At 46.7% G+C, this 21689-nt stretch overlaps 1 protein-coding gene across 10 annotated transcripts in view; it reads right to left on the bottom strand.

Annotated features, from left to right (window-relative positions):
• The window catches only part of LOC120947924 (collagen alpha-1(XVIII) chain), a 197932-nt gene that overhangs the window by 124827 nt on the left and 51416 nt on the right, over positions 1-21689 (bottom strand). For 9 of the 10 annotated variants that reach the window (XM_049607966.1, XM_049607968.1, XM_049607971.1 and 6 more), the window contains exons 3-4: positions 20124-20215; positions 18398-18939 (exon numbers count right to left, since the gene is read on the bottom strand). In XM_049607966.1, coding sequence (XP_049463923.1) covers positions 18398-18939; positions 20124-20215 — 634 coding nt within the window. Of the gene's footprint in view, positions 1-5305; positions 9038-18397; positions 18940-20123; positions 20216-21689 lie in introns of those variants that run through there. The other variant, XM_049607973.1, reaches the window with a different exon arrangement.

Raw genomic sequence — 21689 nt, 5'->3', positions numbered from 1 at the left:
GTGCAGCACAATTTTACCGTAAACCGTGGTGCGAGCTGTCGAGCAAAGCAGAGCAGGGTGGTATGAAGAATTCAGCAGCAATTGCCAATGCCCGTTTGCCGATGAGCAGTCCGGCAGTCGTAGTGTGTTCCTGCTGCTGCTGCTGCTGGTGTGCGGTAATCGAAAATGGACAGCAGAGCCTTCAGTAGGTCAGCCAGCAGGCAAGGAAGGATGGCATGAGATTAATCGATATTTTGTCGAGTTTTTCAACCGCTCCTAAGCCGGCAAAGTGAACACAGCGCGATTCTGCTGGCAGTTGTCCCGTGCAGTGACGCCTATTGAAGCTGAGCTGTGTTCCGTGCCCCGGGCAGAGAAAGTTAGTGTTGCAAAACATTGATAAAGTTGCGCCTGAGATGTGTTTGACAAGCATGCCAGTGGGGGTTAGCCGAAAGAGTTTATTTGCCAGTTGCGAGTTTGAAAATTGTTTCATTGATTTAATTGGTTCAACATTATTGGATTGAACATAAATAGAATGAGGTGAAAGACTTCGAAATACCCCTTGAAGTATGCAATTTGCAATACAATACAGCACCAACAGTCCTTTCCCCAATTGATTAATGCTGATTTTCTATTGAACAAGCCGTCATGATATCAAAATAATGATTTCCTTTATCAAGGTACATGCTATTCTTCCATCCCATCCCCAGGGACATAATGTCAATTAAAAGCAGAATCAAGCCACTACTACAGTATCGGACATTAAGATAGGACCCTTTTTTTCAATGCACCGTGCACTTGTTTTGCCACGTTACTTGTGTTTGTGTGTGTGTATGTGTGTATATGTGTGTGTGTATGTGTGTGTGAGTGTGTGTGTATGTGTGTGTGTGTGTAGTAGTAGAAAGAGAGTGTGCTTTTTAATGTGTATTAGCAAGTGCGCGGGTTTGTGTCTGAAAAACATAGCTTGCCATGATGTCATATTGCGTTGAAATTATTCTTATTATGTGTGATATCATGTAAAACATTGTGCGTTTACACTTGGATAAAAACTAAAGTTTGCATCGACAGCAGCGCTTGTTCCTCGGACGAAAACGCAGGTGTGCTGTTTCATGAATGTGAATGCGACACCGGTGCGAAATGGACACGCGCACAATAGCAATGAACTCGGCATTCCCTCACAGGTGTTTCTCTAGTGCACGCCATTGAAAGGCCTTCGTGCATCTCTGCGTTGCACGTTGTGTGCGAATGGTAAACTTTGTGCGTGCATTGAGCTGGCGCGCAGTTATTCTTTTCAATGGGCGTTTTGTTTCATGAGCGCGGCAGTATTCTTTTCTCGATTTTGAAGGGAAGACGCTTACTCGCGTACTCGTTGATAGTTTTTATCCATGCGATGTTTTCGCTGCTCCAAAACGATGTAATTCATCGCGTATAGAAGTAGAACGCAGGCAGAGCACGGGATCAGCCGTGTCCAAGTTTTTAACCAGCGCGTTCTTGACGGTCCAAGCAAGCAATGTTAGTAACAATGGGTCGAGGTAAACGTTGAGTTCGTAATGGAACGATCGCGCACTTTTGTGGCAAACGCGCTTCGGACAACCGAAACGTGCTTAGACAACTGAAACGCGCTTGGACAACCGAAACGCGCAAGTCAACCGGACGTCCTCAGAAGACCACGGCGAAAGAAGACCGTAACATTGTTAATATATCGAAAACACACTGATCGCGAGGGCGGTGGTCCTGCTTATCACACCAAAAACCTAACCCAAAACACAAAAAAACTACTTACAAATCTATCCGAAACGACCTACTTGTGAAACAAACACACACATCAATACACATTCAAACATACATCCATACACACATACACACACACACACACACACACACACACAAACACACATACACACACATACACACACACAAACACAAGCACATACAAACCACACATAAACTTGGCCCAACGGGTGCACGGTGCGTTAAAAAACCAATGCCCTATCTTTCTGTCCGATACTGTACTTCAGCGGATCCCTTATCCTTTATCCCTTTTCGCCCTCACTATCTCCTTATTCAGCGCGTTCCAGTAGGGCACGCTTTGATTGCTATTGGCAGCAGGAGCGGAGCGAATCGTTTCAATCGCGCTGTGACCGCTTCTTAAAACGGAACTACCACGAGAACGCACAAAGCGTTCATATCCCTTCCTTTTCATCCCAGCTTCAAGCAGACCAAGAAGGAGGAAAGCGGCGGCGGAATGCTTGATCCAACTTGAATCCCTAATCAAAGGATTCGCTAGCGCGCATTCCGTCCCGGCGGCGAATGAAGGACGGTGAAGAAATGGATGGAAATTTCTTTGATATTAGAATCTCTTCAATTACAGCGCAACGGTGGTCGGGAGCTTTCATGCTGTGCGCCGAGAGACGGTTGACCAGCAGCAGAAGCTGCTGTTAGGTGCGTTCCTCTGCTCCGTGTCCGTTCCAGACGGCAGTACAAAAGCGTGCTAGATATTCGCAAACGCTGTGCGAATGGGCGCTTCGCCTTCGCGAGTCGACGGAAGCTGTGCTGGGCGCAGGATGTAAAGGCAGCAGACACAGACAAGCCAACCGTCGTCGTCTGGTGCTGGTAATGGTGATTTTTGTGTGTTTGAATTAAAGATAAAAGGATAATTTTGTTATGGCATATAAATCAAATTATATCATCTCCGGCACGGGGCAGGACTTGTCTTGATCGGTCCACAGGGCGGATCCTCGCCCGGGAGCCGAAGAAGCTCGTACCGCTGGATGAATCATCAGTTTTATCAGTCGACAGGAGAGCCATGGCCCGCTGCCTTTCGGGAAAAGGGTTTCCTTTTAAAAGCGATAAGGAATTGGAACCGACAGGCGCACTCTTTGCCGTGAAAGGAAAGGTTAATTAGGGGATGATTAGCAGTCTCGAGGGCCTGTTCTGAAGGTGGATACAGAGACCACAGACAACCATGAGTTGGCTGAAGTTGGTGGAAAGATCGTAAATTATTCTGAATGGTCTGATTTATTGAACTTTGATAGGTGAGGAAGCAAATCACAACAGGACCCGGGGCCGCATAGGATGGTGTCAAAAAGATAAACTCAATCTCGCACCAAAACTCATTTCGTTTGAATTGCTGCTTGACTTGCATTTTGTAAGCGTATTCCTGGGGTACTCTACACACCAGAAGAAGAAAAAAAAGCATTATATTCGGAATTTGAAATTCACTCCAGAAAAGTGTTCCAATGTTAACAAGCTTTCGCACTCCATCCCCCAAGGGTGGTGTATCTGCTCCGCCCCCTCGGCCAAGTGGCGAAGAATTTTGCAATTTCAATGTAATGCTGAGTGGAATTCCAGCGAAACCGGCGCGCCCCATCATGATAAGGAGAGCATAATTTTAAACCAAAAAGTGATAAAGTTACCTTCCCCGTGCTCCCGTACGTTCGTCCCCGGACACGCAGCGTGCGACACGCCAGTAGATGAGGGATAAAGTTGAAAATTATTTTTCCCGGGAAATTGCGGCCACTGGACCTGCCCACCTGCTCGGCCGAATGAAAGCTTCAGCACGTTCTGGGAACCGAACATCAAGAGTAATAGTATTTGAGGCACATTTTGAAAAGCCAGCGCGCGCACACACACACGCACATTTACACGCACATTCATAGAAATTGAAAGCGAAGCAATGAGCGTAAGGAAGAGCGCTTTCTGGTATTCAATATTTGTGTAGGACATTAGAACAGGGGCAAATTAGGTATTCCAGTTAATGGTACAATTGTTTGTATTCGCTCCATGGTGCGTTAAATGACCTTTGGAGCTGTATCGCGGTGAAACGACAAGGTGGAAAGGCCTTGCAAAAATTGCTCAAAAATGTGTTTGGGGTAGAAGGTAATTTCATAAATTTCAATATTTCTTTGGAGATAATGTTGATTTAAGCGACATTTACATGCCTGCAATAGAGTGTTAATTATGCATGCTGTTTTCTTCACCTTCTTGATTGTACCATAAGGATTCTACTCTGAAACCTCATAACGTAGGTAACATTTATTTCAGGACATTGTACACAATATTTCTGTGGATCTCCTCTCTTCTGATGAAGTTAGTAAAGTACCAACATAGCTCCTAATGCAAGGTGATAAAGTACTCATCCATAATCACAACTCCCATCTACAGCTTTAACCTTCATCCCAGATCATTGATGTAAATTAAGGGACAGACTCCTTCTTCTATTTGGCGCAAACGTCCTACGCGGACATACATGGCGGCCTCTATACAGGCATTCAAGACTTTATTCAATACCACGCAACCGGATAGTCAAGTCCTTACTACGGGGGGCGGTCCATTCCGGGCTTGAACCCATTACGGGTGTGTTATTGAGTCGTTCGAGTGGACGACTGGTACAGTCGTGGTACACGGGACCACCCACCCAAGCGACGGACTATAGGGTACATAAAGTACTCCTACAAAAGGAAATAAATCCACACAGAAGAATTCAGTTTTGCTTAATGTGATAAATTGATACTTAATTACTAAACTCAATGCAGTGATCATTCAGTTTCAGTACTTAAGTTAACGTGTTGAAACAAAAGTACAATTCTCGATGGAATTTAGTATGAATTTCCATTAATTGTACTTTGTTTACAAATTCATATTGTTAGAATCCTATTGGAGCCGTTTATGCATTACTATGTAAAATTATTGTGAATTATATTGCTTCTGAAAGAATTCCCTTTTGTAAGCCATTACCAACAATGCTCGCTGAATAGATCATTTTGAATACACCCTCCAAATAAGCTGAACTATTTAAAGAACAAAAGCAGTGCTATTAGATTATGTAATGTATGGTCTTTTATCAGTTTAGAGCCATTTTCGATGCTGAGTGAAGCGTTACATCACCTGTTACATTCTAGGTTGCAAGAACGTTATTACGATTAATCACACATCGCACCAGACAAAGCCTTACATCGACCGTGAAGCACGCTCTAATTAATCTTTTCCGGTGCGATCCTGACCACCACCTCCACGCGATCAGGAAAGGATCCGTGCTGCGAGCAGCCCAAAAATTAAAACCTTTGTTATCTCACTGTTTCTCGAGTCCTGCGCCCGAGACCATCGCATTGGGTCACACGTTCAAAAGAGCTTTAATTAAATCCTGCCCAGCCCGTAGCCCCCGGGTTCAGGGGATGCTCTCGGCTCTCCCGTGCACTTTAATCTCACCGACGACACGGTCCGTTACCGCGTGGACACGTCGTGCGCGGGTCGACCTTATCCCCCTGCCGCGTCCGTTTTGTCTGCCTGCACTGCACATCGATGTGCGGTTGCGGTTGGGCTAGCTTACCTGTACCCGGGCGGCGACCCGTTCGTTGTAACGCATCGGCACGAACCAGCCCTTGGTCGAGCCGGTCACCAGCACGATGCCGAGCAGGAAGAAGCACACAAAGGCAGCAATGACGGCCTTTGCTCGGCCCGACACTACCATCGCCATCTTGGCTGGGCGGAAGAGAACTGCTCAGCTGCACGGATCGGTGACTGCTACTGTGTATATGTTTAGTATACGGTCGGGAGCCTCCAAAAACACAATGGTTCCACTGATTGCGATACGGTTGATTTAAATTTGTGCTTTCCGAGCGGCCGTCACACATCAGCAACGGGCAGGGTTTGTGCACTAATTAAACTTTCCATCGGCAGCTTCTTCCCCCAAAACAACTAAAATCAACACAGCTGACTCAGCACTGATATGATTCACTTTTCCGATGTGATATAAACTATTTCTGACTTGATATTTTTCGTTGCTTTTTGATATGACGAACAAACGATATTTTTCACTTCTTTACGTATTTATAGGTTACACAAATTCAACACCTCACTTCTCAAGTGACGCTCACCAACTCACAGGCGACACCTTTACTTTTCCCTTTTTTGTGGAGCTTCTTTTCTTCCAAACCGACGATGCAAACACAGAGCAATGGAATTTGCCCCTATCTTTATTTTTCGTTCACGTCTCCGCCGCTTTCCACGCTCTTTCTTCCACTGGTTCTTGCAGTGGATGGTTTATTTGTTTGTTTGTTCACACCTGCCACGCATAAACTACACCGCAAGCGACAATTGCACCTCCCGTTGAACGGCCAAACAACGCCATCAATCCGCGACGCTTTGATGAGCTTTCATGCTGGGCGGTCATAAACTTTAAGTCGCTTGCTGTCGCGGTGAAAGTGTGGCGATTGCGTCTGTGTTTTTTGTTGTTGTTGCTGCTGCTACTTCTTCGTCGTCCTTGATTCAGCGTAGTATTTTTGATGGGTAAAACAATTAACCGTACCGGCGCACTGGGGGCTGTGGAACGCTGGCCAGCGGGAGTGGTATAAATTATTCCGCTTCCGTGCACGCAACACACTGTGCGATTTGCGGCCGCCGCCTCCTTGGATGAGGGTCGAGCGCGGTCCTTCTCTTGTTTTCCGTTGGAAAGATAAGCCACGGTCAGCGGCTTGTTCTGATTACTTAATTATGTTTTCCCGCTTCCCCCCCGACAGCGCGGCGTTATCTTGGGAAAACGCTTTAGATAGGGCTAAGAGAGGCTAAGTGGTTCTTTGCAAAGATAGCTTCAAGCCTGGCACACGAACCGAACTGAAGTAACAGTCTCTGAAGTAACGATTGTAGCATAAAATACGTTTCCAAACACAACACGTTTGTTTCGGGGTTTTTTTTTGTTGGTACGAGCCGAATAAGACCAAAACGGGGCAACAACGGAGTTAACAGCGGATTTGCAAAACTTAACCGATGTAAAACGGATTGGGGGGGTAGAGGTTTTGATATATCTTTTTTCCGGTGCTTGAAGCTTGTTTCCTTATCACAGAACGTATTGATTTTGGCGGCACTGAATTATTTCCCCCCGCTTTGTTGCTTTAACTATATGTGTGTGTGTGCAGCTTGTATATCCTTCCCTTCCGAAAACGCGCGAACAAACGAACGAACGCGCGACACAAAACGGAAAACGCGCGCGACGACTCAACACACTTTTCAAAACGCACTCACGACGCGCGGAAGGAAAATCGGCAACTAGGGGTTCAGCTTCAGTTAAGGCGCCAAGGACACGGAAAAAAAAGTGTACAATTTAACGGTGTGTGCGGTTTTAGAGAGGACGTTCCCTACACACAACTAACCGCAGCACCACCGCGCGGTCACCTCCTTGGGCAAAACAAATACGGATGGGCAGCAGCAGCACCCACAGCCTTCCGCTGAACACAATTCAACACAACAGTTGTGTACCGGGCAAATGTCACACGCTGCTTCATAAAATCAACAACCGACCTTTACCCGGTTTGTTGGGCGTTTGTTTTCTACGCGTTTATTGCACGCGTGTTTCGGTGCGTCAAGCGACACCGGCCCTCACCTGGCTTGCTTGCTTGCGTCCTTAAAAATAAAACACAACCGTACGCGAGCATCATAAATCACTGAAGCATCGTTTCGCACTTTCCCCTCCGCCCACTCCCACTCCCTCGCTCGGTGGCGCCACCTTTATCGTCTTTCGGGGTTGGCCGAAAGTCTGGATGGCTTTTTTTTCTTTCGTTCGCGCTTTTTTGCCCGAATGGAGGCGCGCCCGCCGTTATACGCAAACGTTGTGCCGTGCACAGACACACTCACGTGCACCATACACCCACCATGCTTTTGGCAGGTTCAAGTCGGTCGAAGCAGATTTGCCTTTAGGGGTGGTTTTTCCTCCCCCTCTCTTGGCGCTGGTTGTTTAGGGCGACCTCCGCGGCACCCAAAACCAGTAGCAAGCACCGGATGAGAGATGCGGCAGTACTTGAGGTACACACCGAGCTTAACCGTTCACGTGTTGTGTATTTCTTTCTCTCTCGCTTTCTCTCGTTCCTTCTCTCGGTTGATTTTGCTTTACCTCTGTGTCAAACGAGAGAGCTTGTGGGAGAACACGCAAAGGACACGTGGGGCGGATATGGGAAGCATTAGACTTCCTTTTTGGCTTGTTATGCGTGCTATTAGCAGTGTCGGAGGATGTACGCGAGCGGCTAACAACATACACACACACAAACACACTCACACCGGGATACGAGAAGTGTTATATTCAATTATGGTAATTATATAATCCTCTCACGAACGCACGGGCAAGGTGAAGCTTTAACGGCATGTTTCCTTGCTTGCGCTGTTATCACGTATTTGTTGTTGCTGTGCTTTTCACCAGACACACACACAAGCACAGACACACACCGAGTGCTGAAGGGAAACGGATGTTCACAGGATGAAGCAGGTTCAAATTGCACTACGCAACATGTCGCGTTTAAGGATTAGCACAGCGATGGCAGCAACTAGCTGACGACTTTAACAACACACAGTCACTCACACTCGCGTCCCCGGGAGCACTGCGAGGGGCGGAGCGGTTTGATCTGCTCACCGGCAGTAACGGTGCGCGTCTGACGACGGTGCGGTCTTCAGACTCGGTAGCAGCCCGGGAAGCACACACCACATAGCATATTATGTATATCGTCACACTATCAAAAATATTTTCCAAACTCCCGCGGCAGTCCGGACGGCCCGGAGATGTCAAGTGGAACGCGGTGGATATGTTTTCGGTCGTGATTGTGATATGGCCACTTTACACCGTGAATATGAGCGAGTGAGGGATATGTCGAGGACGCGATGCGTGGATGTGAAAGACCCGAAACAAGGGGTCTGGGGTATGTTTCTTCCCTATTCTCTTAATTTAGCCGCATCAACATGTATCTATGTATATTCCCGCTTGTATTTCTTCACCATTTGGGCTTTAATTTCTACACCACACCGGCACTGCCGCAGGCTCGATATGTTGTTTTTGCGCCACGCACGGATTCCATACCGTGCAGGGCGCACGTAGTTTCGCGAACGACACAACCGACCCGAAATCGATCGACAGCGGCCAACGGTAACGACGGCGACGACAACGACAACGACGACGGCGGCGGTAAAGACGACGACGACGACGACGACGACGGTACGAAACACGGCTGAAGTGCGTGCAACTTCATCGCGGGCCACCAGTAAACTGAACTCGTTTTGCGGGCAGACTCGCGTACAGCTCGCAGACGACAGGCGCCCGAAAGCGGTCCATCCAGCCGCGACCACACCGAAGCCGAGCAGGCCGAGATTCAGGATGAAACACCACGAACAAGGGCGCTGTGTTCATCGTCTCACCGTCTTATCAGCTCGGAGGGGAAACAAACCGATTCGGCACTGTTCGGCACCTTGCATAACATTCAGGCGGGTGGGGAGGTAACGCAGGCAAAATGGCAAAAGTCGTGCCAGCAACCACTGGTGTTTCGGCCCGTTTCCCGTTCGCGTGCAGTGTGGCGCTATGCATCGGCAAAAAGGGGCGAGAGGTTCGTGTTTGTGTCCTTGGAAAAATCTCGGCGCCCGCTCGAGGAAAATGCGTGCGCATGCGCTCGGTGTGTTGTGTGCCCAACTTCCCCTGAAAGTTATACAGTATGCGATGCACGGGGCACACTACTACATGCAACGACGCACGCAAAGTGTGTGCATTATTATAGCGTAGTGTGCTTGTTGTGACGGGAGCTTGTTGCAAATGAACGACGGGGGAAAAAACAAGGAAGTCCTGCCTTCCACCACCATCACCGTGACGTCATCGTTTAAAGTGCGAGCGAAAGTTGAAAGTTTTGCTGCGGAAAATCGAAACGACGCGCATCGGTCTTTCTTCTATCGGCGTAACGGCTAAGAATGGGGTTTGCCGAAATCCAAATCGTCGCACACAAAATGGATAGATCAGATCGAACCCCCGTTTGCCACGATACCCGAAACCCGAAAACTGTCCCTAATGGCCGTTGCTAATGGAAAGAAGAGGGCAGAAGAAAAAAAAATGGCCAGAAGATGGTGGAAAGGTACCGTTACGTTAATGGCATTTCGATGATGGGCCTTTTGCATTTGCGTGTGTGCGATCGATTCGAGCCGTTGCGCGTTGGCCATTTTTGTTGTTGGTTGTTCTCCCTTTTCGCACTCTTTGTTTGCTACTTTCAATAGGATTTTATCTGTTGCTATTTTGAATACGCATTTGCCATTCATTGATTTGTGGCAATGACTTTAGGGTGGGAAGGTTGGGTTCCGTTTTTTTTCTTTCTATTTTCCTTTCGGTCTGTGTTTATTCTGCCCTGATACCGGCCAGCTGATAAGCTAGCTTGAAGCTGTGGAAAATTGTCGTGCAACAATCTCCCGTGTGGCAGCAGTGCAGAGGTGTGCCCTTGTGAATTGAGGCGAAGTGCCTTTTTTTTGCAGAATCTGTAGCGTGCTACTTCAACCTTCCCGGCAGCAATAGAGGACGATTTTATGGGCTGTAACGGGCGAATGAGCTTGCGAAACGTGTAATAGCGATTTCGTGCGATTCGATAATGAACCACTCCGACTGGGGGGCGTTTATTGTCGCCGTGGAAGTGACCGTTATTAAATGGATTCAATTCTACAAACGCAAAAACCGGCCACCACACCACACCCAACAACCTGTCAAATGATGAGCGCTGTTGAGCGGGTGGTGTAAAATTTTATGCCGTTATATTTTTCGCATTTCCAAGCAGCAGCAGCAGCTTAATGATTTTCATTCGCACATTGTCGGTGCTGAAGGCGCACCATTTAAAAGACGATTTAATTAATAGATCGTTACTGACGGTGTCACTCATTACAGCTGCTCATAAACTGCAGAGACCTGCGCTGTCTCTGGTAAAAGCGTGCCGGCCAGGAACGACCATCAATCCTAGCCCATTGTTCTAACCCCGATTCCGAATCACAAAGAGAGTTACACTGTCCCCACCCAGATCCTCTCAGCACGGTGAAAAGGGATGCGAGAGTTAATCATCACCCGCAGAGCCCCTTCAAAAGGCATCCCTTATCCCATCCAGCAAAAAGGGAACGGACTACAAATTGGCTACTAAATTGCATTCACTTAGTTTGCCTTAGTCCTCTCCTAATGAATAATACAAATTCCTCCCACGAAGACGGAGCCCGACGAAAGGACACTGACTGGCTTGGCTGTATCTCTTTCATGCTGGTCATGTTTGATGGCGGTATTTTCATCCACCACCAGCCGTCGTGCCACACAATATTCGTCGTGAAAAAGTTGGCACAAAATAAATACAGACCAGTACCTATACACACACACAGATACGGATTCAGAATACGCGAACGATGATTTATCCGGTACCCGATTCCAACCCGGGAGAAAGCTTTGCGGTCGGCCACAAAACCTTCGCGTGGTAACGATGCGGGTTCGGTCGGTGGTCGCTCCCGTCGCGGTGTGTCATAAATCATAAATCATTTTATTTTGCCACATTCTTGGAAGCTCCCCTTTACGCCCCTGTTCCGACCATCCCGTCCCGAAACCAGGGCAGGTGTCTCTATCGGCCTCCGTGGCCTCCGTTGGCTAAAGAAATGTCCTTGCACATCGGCCCCAAGGAACGGGGCATCCGGGCATATCGGAGTCAAACAAGCGAAACCTTCTACCGTAGGACGAAACGAGCTAATGAAGGGGAAAATTCACCCCGATAAAATGGCGCATACATCAAGCCGGCGAAGAGGTGAGAGGACCACCACACTTCCGAACTTGCCGGGTGGAATTGCTGCACTCTCGCAACGCTTGTGCTAGGGTGCTTGCACCGTTTTCGTTTACCGCTTTCGGAAGGATAAGCGACACAGGTGATGTTTCCTGTTAGGGTGAGCGGGGAAATAGTTTCACTTCCCGTCCCGCGGGTCCGTTTGCTGACGATTAGAAAATGTTATTTTTTGCGCTTCGGTTTCTTTTTTGTAGTTGGTTTCGTTCGCTATGTTATTGCTTGCGATGCACATCCTCTAGAGTGGCGCTGCTGCTGCTGCTTGGTGGTGCGAATGACGGTGTGATTATAACAACGTTGAGCGATGATGCAGCTTCCAGCAAGGATATTTGACAAAGCCGTAAAAGATGGCATTTATTTTCGCTTGAGCATAATCCACGTATCGCGTAAACTATGCTTTTGATCATGGCAGAATACTTGCGGGGCATTCTGAGACGGTGTTTGCAGCAAACTTTCACTGTGACAACAGCCCAAATTCTAACGTTCCTTCCGTCTGTTTCATGCAACAAAATCAAGCGCGAAACTGATCGTTGATAGCGCTTGTTTTAACACGACTTTGATTTATATTGAGCTCAACGTACCGGGTTTCGATACTCTGAAACACTTGGATCCTTTTCTTGGATCTCGCATTTATTTTATATCTATCCGAGTGCCTTTATGTGTGATTCTTTGAAGTGTTCTTGACACATTCAGTGGAATTGTGTGTTATCTTGTTGTAGGTTATCTTTGATGGCAGGCAACATTTACGACGGATTGTTTCCATGTAAACTGCACGCTTTAACGATGCTTCGGCATAATTGAGCGACGAATGGGTGGAACGAATAACAGATTTTCCGTGTAAATTCAAGGAAGATATTTAGACACGATTGACAATTCTGCCATGAATACAGCAGTGTCACGGACTCTTTGTGAAATTACCGACATCTGTCCTTGTACAAGCATACCGAAATGCTAATTGACTACAGCCATAGAAACTCATGTTTTATCTGCTATCCAAATGAAGCGAAATTGGGAACACAAAGACAACAGAGACAGCTAAGCAGCTCTTACAGACACCCACACTGAGGCTCCATTGCATGAATTATCGATATTGACTGTTTCTAGATTGGCATTTCATACAATACAGAGCAGCTTTCTCGGTGAATACACCGCCCCAGCAATTCGGCAGGATCGCACAGCGTATGGCAAGAAGCAATCAGTCCTTCCGCTCACCCACACAGGACCTTCAGCCAGTCAGATGGATGAAACTTTTTGGGTGGAAAATTCAATTCAGCCCACCTGAAAAAAGCACCACCTTTCCGGAGAAATGTCTGCACGTGCAGCAGCAAGATGCAAGAAGTTTTCCCTTACCGTAAGGTGTCTTCTCCCGGACGGGCTTCAAGTTTAGCCATCGGCCTCGGTACAAAAAAGCACACAAATCCAAAACAAAACAAAAAATAGTATACCAGGATACCAGGAGCAAACTTCACGACCGTGTTTTGGCTGGCTTGCAGGATGCAGCGCATAATGACGTGAAAAATGAATTATGCAAAACAGAAAGTTTGCCCACACAAGGAGCTACGGCAGGACGATCTGCTCTGCTGGGAAGTCTTCGAGGGAGGCCTTCACTGATTCGGCTCGTGCTGTGTGCAGCAGCAGTAGCCTAGTGAAAGCTTTTAGCCGTTTATCTTCAGCTTCACGCTAACGGTCAGAAGCAGGATGAAGGTACATTTGTTGTGATGTTTGCGAAAAATGGCAAATTGGATGTCGGTGTCCTTTGCTCGAGAGAGAGAGAGAGTGCAGCATGCAATCAAAACCCGAAGCTAAGCGTATGGACATTGTTGCACAGATGAACGGGAATGCAAAAGGGAGAGTGTGTGAGAGAGAGAAAGAGAAAAATAGAGAAAGCAAAAGATACATAGGACATGCATAGGTAATTTTGTTTGACCTCCTTCGTTGCACAGTTCGCCCACAATCAGTGCTTTGTTTGCTGCAGCCGCTCTTGAGCATATGCAAAATTCTTTGGACCATTATCGATGGTTTTGATTGAGACATTACTGATGTCTGATCGACGTAGGCAGCCACCATAGTAGTAGTAGCTTATTTCCATTGCCTTTTCATGGGTCAAGAGTACAATAGGAAAAGGTTATTTTTAAGGCCACTTTTCTCCTGTTCCAAAGAATGCAAAGTAATGCTTGCCTTGTTTGTGGCAAGTATAATGGGTTTAACTGGCTGGAATGCATTATAATGCGCCAACACACCAGCACAGTAGAAACGAACCGCCGCGAAAGTCTACTCCCCAAGCGAAAGTGGAAACACTACGAACATAAACTGTTGCTCGTCCCAACTTTTCTCACAACCGTTGTCAAAGTTGTCGTTTGCTATGGTAACGCTATGACGCTTTCCGGAAAAGTGTAATGCATCCTTGAGCGTAGCCTAAGATTGAGCCAACGGAGGCTTCTAGAGGCGTGTCACACTAATGATGCCCAAGAAGCGATGACTTAATTGAAGCAAATCTTTCTAAATACCTACCTCAGCGTTGGAGTGTATGCAATGCCGAGCAAGATTCCATAAAACGGCAACGCAACGTAACAGCCGAAATAGGTCCTCAGGCAACTACAGTCAACTTGAGACGGGAGCGTGTAGAGCGTGAGAGCTTGGGGCGAGATCTTTGGCGAAAGAATTTCACTTTGCTTGTTGTCGAGCTGCCGTATATTTAGCAGCCGTCGTTTCATTAGCACATAGTTGAGTGCCACCGGTATGATGGTTGGAATGCCAGCTCGAGTGCCATTCTAATTGCAAATCTTCACTACAATAAACCTACTTTTGGAGGACGGAAATTTGTGGAACAACTTTGGAGAAAGAAGAAAAAAATTCTCTCTCGATTGCACATAGAGGAGTGTGAGTGGATGAATGTGTGTGCGGTAAAAATGGCTACCGCACTGAGCTAGCTCAACAAATGTTGGGCCAATCTCATGCGCAGCCTCCATTATCGGTCCATCCATTGGACAATGGGAAAAGGCCCAGAGTAGGTCGTAAAGTTTTCCACCCAAAATAGACCACATTGAACAGAGATTGCTGTAATATGCTCAAGTAGCTCGTGTGTGTGTGTGGTAAGATATGGGTGCTCATCTTGGCTAATGAAACCATGGCTGGAAAGTGGCAAACCCTCTCACCCAAACCGGACAACCGATCTCGGGATGGGTCCACGCACTGGAAATATTTCTTCTCAACGATGACGATGATGATGTTGATGGGATGGAATGGATTGGATGTGGTAATGTGTATCTTTTTCCCCCACAACTTTTGCTAGGAAGTTGGTTTCGGATTAATTTGCTTCATAAATACGCATCCAAGCGCTCACTCCCTCTCTCTCTCTCCGAAGTCGTACTCGAAAGAAAATAAAACAAATACGCCCAACTTCCTGTGCAGGAGCACAGGAAGTGGTTGATGTACCCGGTGCGGCCATCTACCGACGTAAATAAATCCATCCCAGCAGCCGGTACATAAGGCGGCAAACAAGATGAGCTAACAGGGTAGACACGCACAGACACACACACAACGCATTGGTTCAGAAAATAGGTCACACCACGGAAATGAGGTTCAATCAAACGACCGGTGACCGGTTACCGGTTTCCTCTTGAGATGCATCCCATCTCATCTACCATGGTACGACCCTGCCCTGTGTCTCATAAGTACAACCCAGCACACTTCCACAATCAAAGCGCCGAAGGGTATGTTCCGCCCGAACGTGGCCATCTGGCATTCGCGAGCCGGTGTTGTATCGGCGGATCGTTGGCAAGCTGAATTGATCCGAATGGGATCTCTCGGCAGGAAAGAAAAAAAAAAAAAAAACAGTGCGTGTGCCTGGGTACCTGGAAAACTATGGTGGGCAACTTTACTTTACGCCCCTCGATACCATCCGGGATCCGATTGCATCTGGCATCGGTGGGAATTGAACTACGGCACGATTCCCGGATCTGGCCAGCACTTCCCTTGTGTTCCCGGTGCACTTGAGCGTGTTCGAGTGGGTCTCGCCTGTCCCGGCTGAAAGTGGCACTCGGTAAAGGCAAGCACTCAAGCGGTAATCCGCCGTCACTGGCAATTGTCACCTGAGCAGGCGCGATGGCAGGAGCGGATGATTCTAATCGCTTCCCCGTGCGCCGGTTCTCGGAAGGATGAACCTGTACGCCTGTCGGATACGCTATCTTACCCGGAAACGTTAAATGTTAATGAGATGTTGCCGTCCGTCCTCAGGAATTCGATTGCGTTTGTTTGCGCTGCTTGATAAAGTTTTGTAGTTGTGGGTAGTTGCCAGACCTAACTTCACTAATGAAATGGTTCTTCCCGAGATTGCACAACATGAAACAGATTGAAGAATTTGTCGATATGTTCAATGTTAACTGATGATAAACGGATTAAAGTTTTGCTTTAACGAACTCTTAACATGCAACGTGATACGATCTAGTTGAATATTTTAAATTTTCGCAGTACTTTACACCTGTTTCTGACCGTAATGCTTTGTTCCCAACCACACAATAGACTATAATGAGCATACAATACAAACATTGAAGCCTTTTTACCCTCTAGCTACAGCATTAACGAGTGATTTTGAGAATTAAAGGGCTTGTGGAGAAAAATCCACGCATCAGAACAAGCTTGCAATTAATTCGCCCGGCACGTTTAATGCACAAAGGTTCGCTTGAATCGCCATGTATATCAAAACCCTGCGGGGCAAAGATGGGCATGAATATTGAACAACGCGACCAATGAATATTGAACATTTTATTGCAGGCATTTTAACACAAACGTCCCCCGGGCGGGCGGTAAAGTTCAGTGAAATAAAAACTAACTATAGTGCCGCGTCGTCCGTCGGTCGGTCGGCCCAAACACCCAAAGCAGTGCGCACACGAACCGTACTGGTTTCATTTACCCCTTTCTTTCATTCCCTTGCCGTTGGCCGGTTGGAAATGAGTCGGAAAAATTACCGCTTGTCGATTTGCCGTTTAATTGAGAAAATGTGAAAATTTGCTACCGAAAATGGGCTATTAATACACTCATTCAACGGGATTCTAGAGACTTTCTTCTGCCTTTTGTGTCGGAGGAGTGGGGTTCCGGGTTGGTTAGGGTATGGTGTATGGGATCAATGGGATGGAAATGACGGGTTGAAGCGGAAAGAGTGCCAGACTATTGGCAATTGTAAGCGAAGCTTCAGCGATTTTTACAGCGAATTTGAACAATTCTTGTCGTGATTACACGAAAAGGACTAAAACAGGACAAAACAAGAAATCGTTCAACTTATGCCCACATCGTAACATGGAACAAGTGCGAGGCAAAGTGCTTTAATCTGGAAATGATGTTCGTAGCTAAAATTTAGTCCTCCAGCTACCAAACAACCCAAAACGCCTACATCTTCTTGATAAAAAAAAAATAGTTCTTTAAAAAGGTAACATTCTCATGAAACCGAATGGAACCGAACCGTTCCACCCGAAAGGACGACCGGCAGTGGTTGAGTGATAATGAATATGAATTTCCCATTTTTAGCCTTTTCACGAAATGGAAGCAACCAATTGGCTCGGGGTTCTCGGGGCGAGTGGTTCCTTCACATACACATGCACGCTTTTGCACCTGATTTGTGTTGTCTCACCAACACCGCACAACACCACCATCACACCGAAAACCCTCTTCCACACAGCTACGAATGAAGCCGAGCGAAGTGTTTGCGAATGTAGTGACTGCTGAAAACTAGGCCACAGTCACAAATCCCCCCTCCCGTGCAACTGTGGACATCCCTGGTGGCTATGGTTGTCATGTCGAAGTTTTACAGCCAAACCCTAGTGCCCCCCAGCCCCGCCACTAGAGCCTCTTTGCCTCGTTTCGGTTTAGATTGTCCTCCGATCGTTGGGATTGCAGCCGTCAGTTGTCGGGCAGGTGATGAAATTTTAATACCCACCATTGCTCGCCCTGTTTTGGCACGGTGGAACGATGTTACTAGTACACAGCCTTTTCTTTTTTGTTTTTTCGGGTGTGTTGGGTGTGAAAAATCTCAATGTTTTGAAAAGTACCTGGTGCGAAATGGCATTGCTGATGCAAGCGTTAGCAAACAACTTCAGGCAAAATCTCCACGATATAACGTCACTGGCAATTGAAACCCAGAATTGATGGCTGTACGGTGGTGGCGGTTTGCGGTGAGTTTAGCAGAAGGTAGGTGTTGTTGAGATTGCATAGAATCGACAGAAATCTGTATAAAAAATGATTACATGGTTCGTGCTTAAGCTTTTTAAAGTTCATTATCATTATTCAAACGTGTAGAACATTCAACAGAACACGCGTGTACTTCTGTAAAGCACATTCTCGAAACATCAGACCCATAATTCCTTCATGTTTCAAAAAAAGTATTTTCCGGTAGATGGTGTAGATTCTTTTGCAAGAATGTTGAGCAACAAAGCTCTTCAGGAGAAAATGTATGTTAACACATTCAGCAACTAGAGCAAGTAGCACTTACAATCGTTTATACATTCAATATTGGTGTGTATAGTGTCTTGATAGTGGTTTAAATAATTCCATTGTTATATATCAAAAGTGTTTAGATATATGTTTAAATAATGAAAAGATTCCATTTCTTACAAAACGTTTAGGGTAAAAGTGTAAAAATTTAGTGGTAAAAGTGTATCCAAAATAGCACCAGTTGATTTTCTGTGTCGTAATACCATTCCGATGAGCCAGCATAGCAACGCCTGTATGTCGATCGTGTCGTAGCAGAGCAAAGCGTGGAACAGCTCTCCTAAACTGCAACGGCTCGTGTCTACGGCAATAAAAAACCGGCCCAAACCACCCCGAACCCTACTTACCTCGAACTTTTGCTTCAGAACCGGCCCGGCCTGGCCAATGTACACCGTTGACGCGCTGTCAAACACTAACTTACGTGGTTCCTTCTTCACCGGCACGACGCCCGCCTCGAGGCAGTTGTAGTAGAACACCACCTGATCCGGCAGCACCTTAAAGATCATCTTCATCCAGCTCTTGCCGTACGGCACCTGGAACGAGGCCAGCGGTTGGCTGATGCGTTCCTTCTTCGCGTCCGTGTAGTACAGCGTCGCGTTCCACTGGTCGCCACCGGCAGTCGGTTCGAGCAGCAGGCCCAGCTGCACCACGGTGTCGAGCGAGTTGACGACGGAAAACACCCAGCCACCGGAGCTGGACTGCGGTCTGACGGTCGCGATGAGGGCAAAGTCCTGCAGGTGGTCCGACAGGATCATCTTGTACGGTGACTTCAGGTCCGCCTCGCTGGTGACGCCGAACGCCGGAAACCCGTCCAGTCCATCGACGAACTTGACGCCATTCTGCAGCGGTATCTCGATCGCTCCCATCAGATCGCGTTCGGCGAGTGCATCTGCCAGAGAGAGGGTGAGAGAGAGAGAGGGGGGGAGAGGAAAGAAGTGAGAACAGATCGTGAATGACCAAGAAACCTACGGACACAAACCGGTATTGCATGCAAGTTGTACGTGACTGTGTCGTACTGCGGGTTGCATATCTGCTAGGGGTATAAGCGAAACGTTTGGAGTTGGCAATGAGTATCAAAAGGATCGACAAATTTAATTGAATTACATTGTCTTTTTCTTATTATTATCAAAAACTAATCCATCAATATAATAGTTTACAATAATGAGCTCGTTATGTGATGTTAATGGTTTTAAATATTAAAAAAAGATCATTTGCTATGTATGAAGACAATTGTGAGAGTTCAAGTCCAGAACATCGATGATTAAAGGGTTGATGTTTCTTTGTGCCAAAATTACATCGAGAGATAAGTATTTGTGACACATTCATTTTTTAACGCATAACAGTGAGGTTTAGTAAGAAAAAACTAAATATTTCTTGCCATTTTTTATGTTTTTGCAAGCTTTTGCATTGTTTGAAATGGATTTTCAATTTGGTTCAATTAAAAATTCCAACTGTCCTACCTCATCGAACGACCATCACATGGTATTTTATTCATATTATAACCCCCGTCCTTCTCACGCGACAACGATACTCACACAGTGCATAGCTTTGCTCTGTGTGCTCTATTGAAACATTTCAACCCTGACTTTCCAACGTCGCTCTGGCCGCACAACCCTTCAAGCTTGAATTATTCCACGGGGCCAAATTTACCTACCGGCCCCGTAATCGCTCGGCGAAAATCTTAAGCTGAATGAAATTATCGATCGATGCCGTCCATGCCCGTTCCTGCATTCAAAAACAGCCCCCCCCAAAAAGTGGAGAACCATCCACTAGTAAATTGCATGTTCATGTTTGAAAGCGTTGTCAGCTCAGCTATATTGCTGATCGTGCTTCGGCGGTCACGTTAAATCTGGTTTATGGTAACTTCGCTCGCCAGGCTCGCTCGTATCAGCGTAACACCCAAGTGCAAAGCTCCTCCACCCTGCCACCTGAGGGTGCTAGCTTCGACGCTTCTGCTGCCGGTCAGGGACGGGCGATTTCCGATCGAAATTACGATAAGCTGCCATTAGGAAGTGGTAGCAGCAGCCGAAGCAGCAGCATCAGCAACATCGTCACCATCCACCAGCCACTTACCTCTGATGCCTTGGCCGCCAAATATGTTCAGCTCCGATGAGGTCACCCTGTGTGCGATGCAAATCAACGTCACGACCGTTCCGTAAAGCCACCTGCAGCGGGAAAGAAGAAGAAGAAGAAAGAAAGGAAAGACACACTTGTTAGGACCAAAATTAGATATGAATTTAAATCAGGTGTGGTGTGGCCGGTGTGGCCGATGATGGGGTAATATATGATTGGCAGTGGCTGTGGAAGTATTTTATGCTGGCCACAGAGGTGTGGATTGGGCGCGCGCGCGTAAAGATTAACCGGGTCACTGAAAGCGAATGTTTTACAGCGGCACATCGGATCCGTGGCATAACATTTGGATGTAATTTATTGTTCGATTTGAGGGGCGGTCTGTTTTCTCCACTCATTAACGGTATTTTAAAATGCAGTGACAAGCTCTTCGATAAACCTTTAGTTTTCCCGTGTCAAGTGATAACATCTGCTTTAATATATTGAAGATATGCTTCACTAAAATGGAATTTAAACGAAAAGAAGACATTGGGCTAAAATAACAGAAAAAGTAAGCTCAAAATTTTTCACAGAATCCTATCACAAATACACATGCAAAACTTCTTGTTCAATTTGAAATTCCTTTCCTCGTTTCCCCCATGTTTTGGACATTCAAATGAGCTCTCATTTATTTATTCTAATAAAAAAAGTTTATCGCTCCAAAACGACGCTCAAATATTCAACCAGAGTCACACCACACCATTGGTAGAGCCAAATAACTTATAATGACAAAAACTTTCACTCAGGAATTTTTATTTTGCCACACGTGTGTACGTGTGTGTGTAAGTGTGCGCGTCTACCGCTAGCGTGACTGACACGTGGTTTCGACTCGAATTTTTGCAATAAAGTAACAAGAAAAATGAACCGCCCCACAAATGCTCGCGCTGACAATTTGAGATCGACAACGAGCCAGGGTACACGGCCAGGAAAAAGGAGAAGAAAAAGTGTGCTCAACCAAAAAAAAAGTGACTATAAATTGGCCAAAATCTACCCCAAACCGGAAGAACGTATATCGGTGACAAATGAAAATAAACGAGCTTCTGCCTTCCCCGATGAGGCTGCTGGCTCCCTGCCCTCGACACAAATGGCGCACAATAAAACATGGAATGAGCGAGTTTGAATTGTTGTAATAAAGAAACGCGAATAACAAGAGGGAAGTTGTTCCGGGCTGCCATACCTTGGGCTTGCCCGATGTGCAGCACATGGGCCGCCACCGGGTTTTGGCATATGGTTTTATGATCCATCACGGCAACGCCGAAAACAACGGACAAAATGAGAGAAGTAAGGAAAACTCTAAACGCCCTCTCAAAATGAATCTGGCACCTGTCCCCCGCCCGTCTGGATGGATTGCACACAGGTGTGTCCAATTTTAAACTTATATCCTGTTGCCCGTTGTCTGGAGCAACCGTCGCCGGAGCCTGCCGGAGCCTGCCCTGGCGCGAAATGACGTCGAGCCGGGTCGTCGTAAAAACTGATCAATCATGCAACCTTCACCGCGGCTGACAGCTGATGAAATTTTTCCGCGCAATT

The sequence above is a fragment of the Anopheles coluzzii genome, chromosome 2 (assembly GCF_943734685.1).
Source record: "Anopheles coluzzii chromosome 2, AcolN3, whole genome shotgun sequence".
Lineage (NCBI taxonomy): Eukaryota > Metazoa > Arthropoda > Insecta > Diptera > Culicidae > Anopheles > Anopheles coluzzii.
Note: the sequence above shows the minus strand (reverse complement) of the source record. Positions and strands in the feature narration are given on the sequence as shown.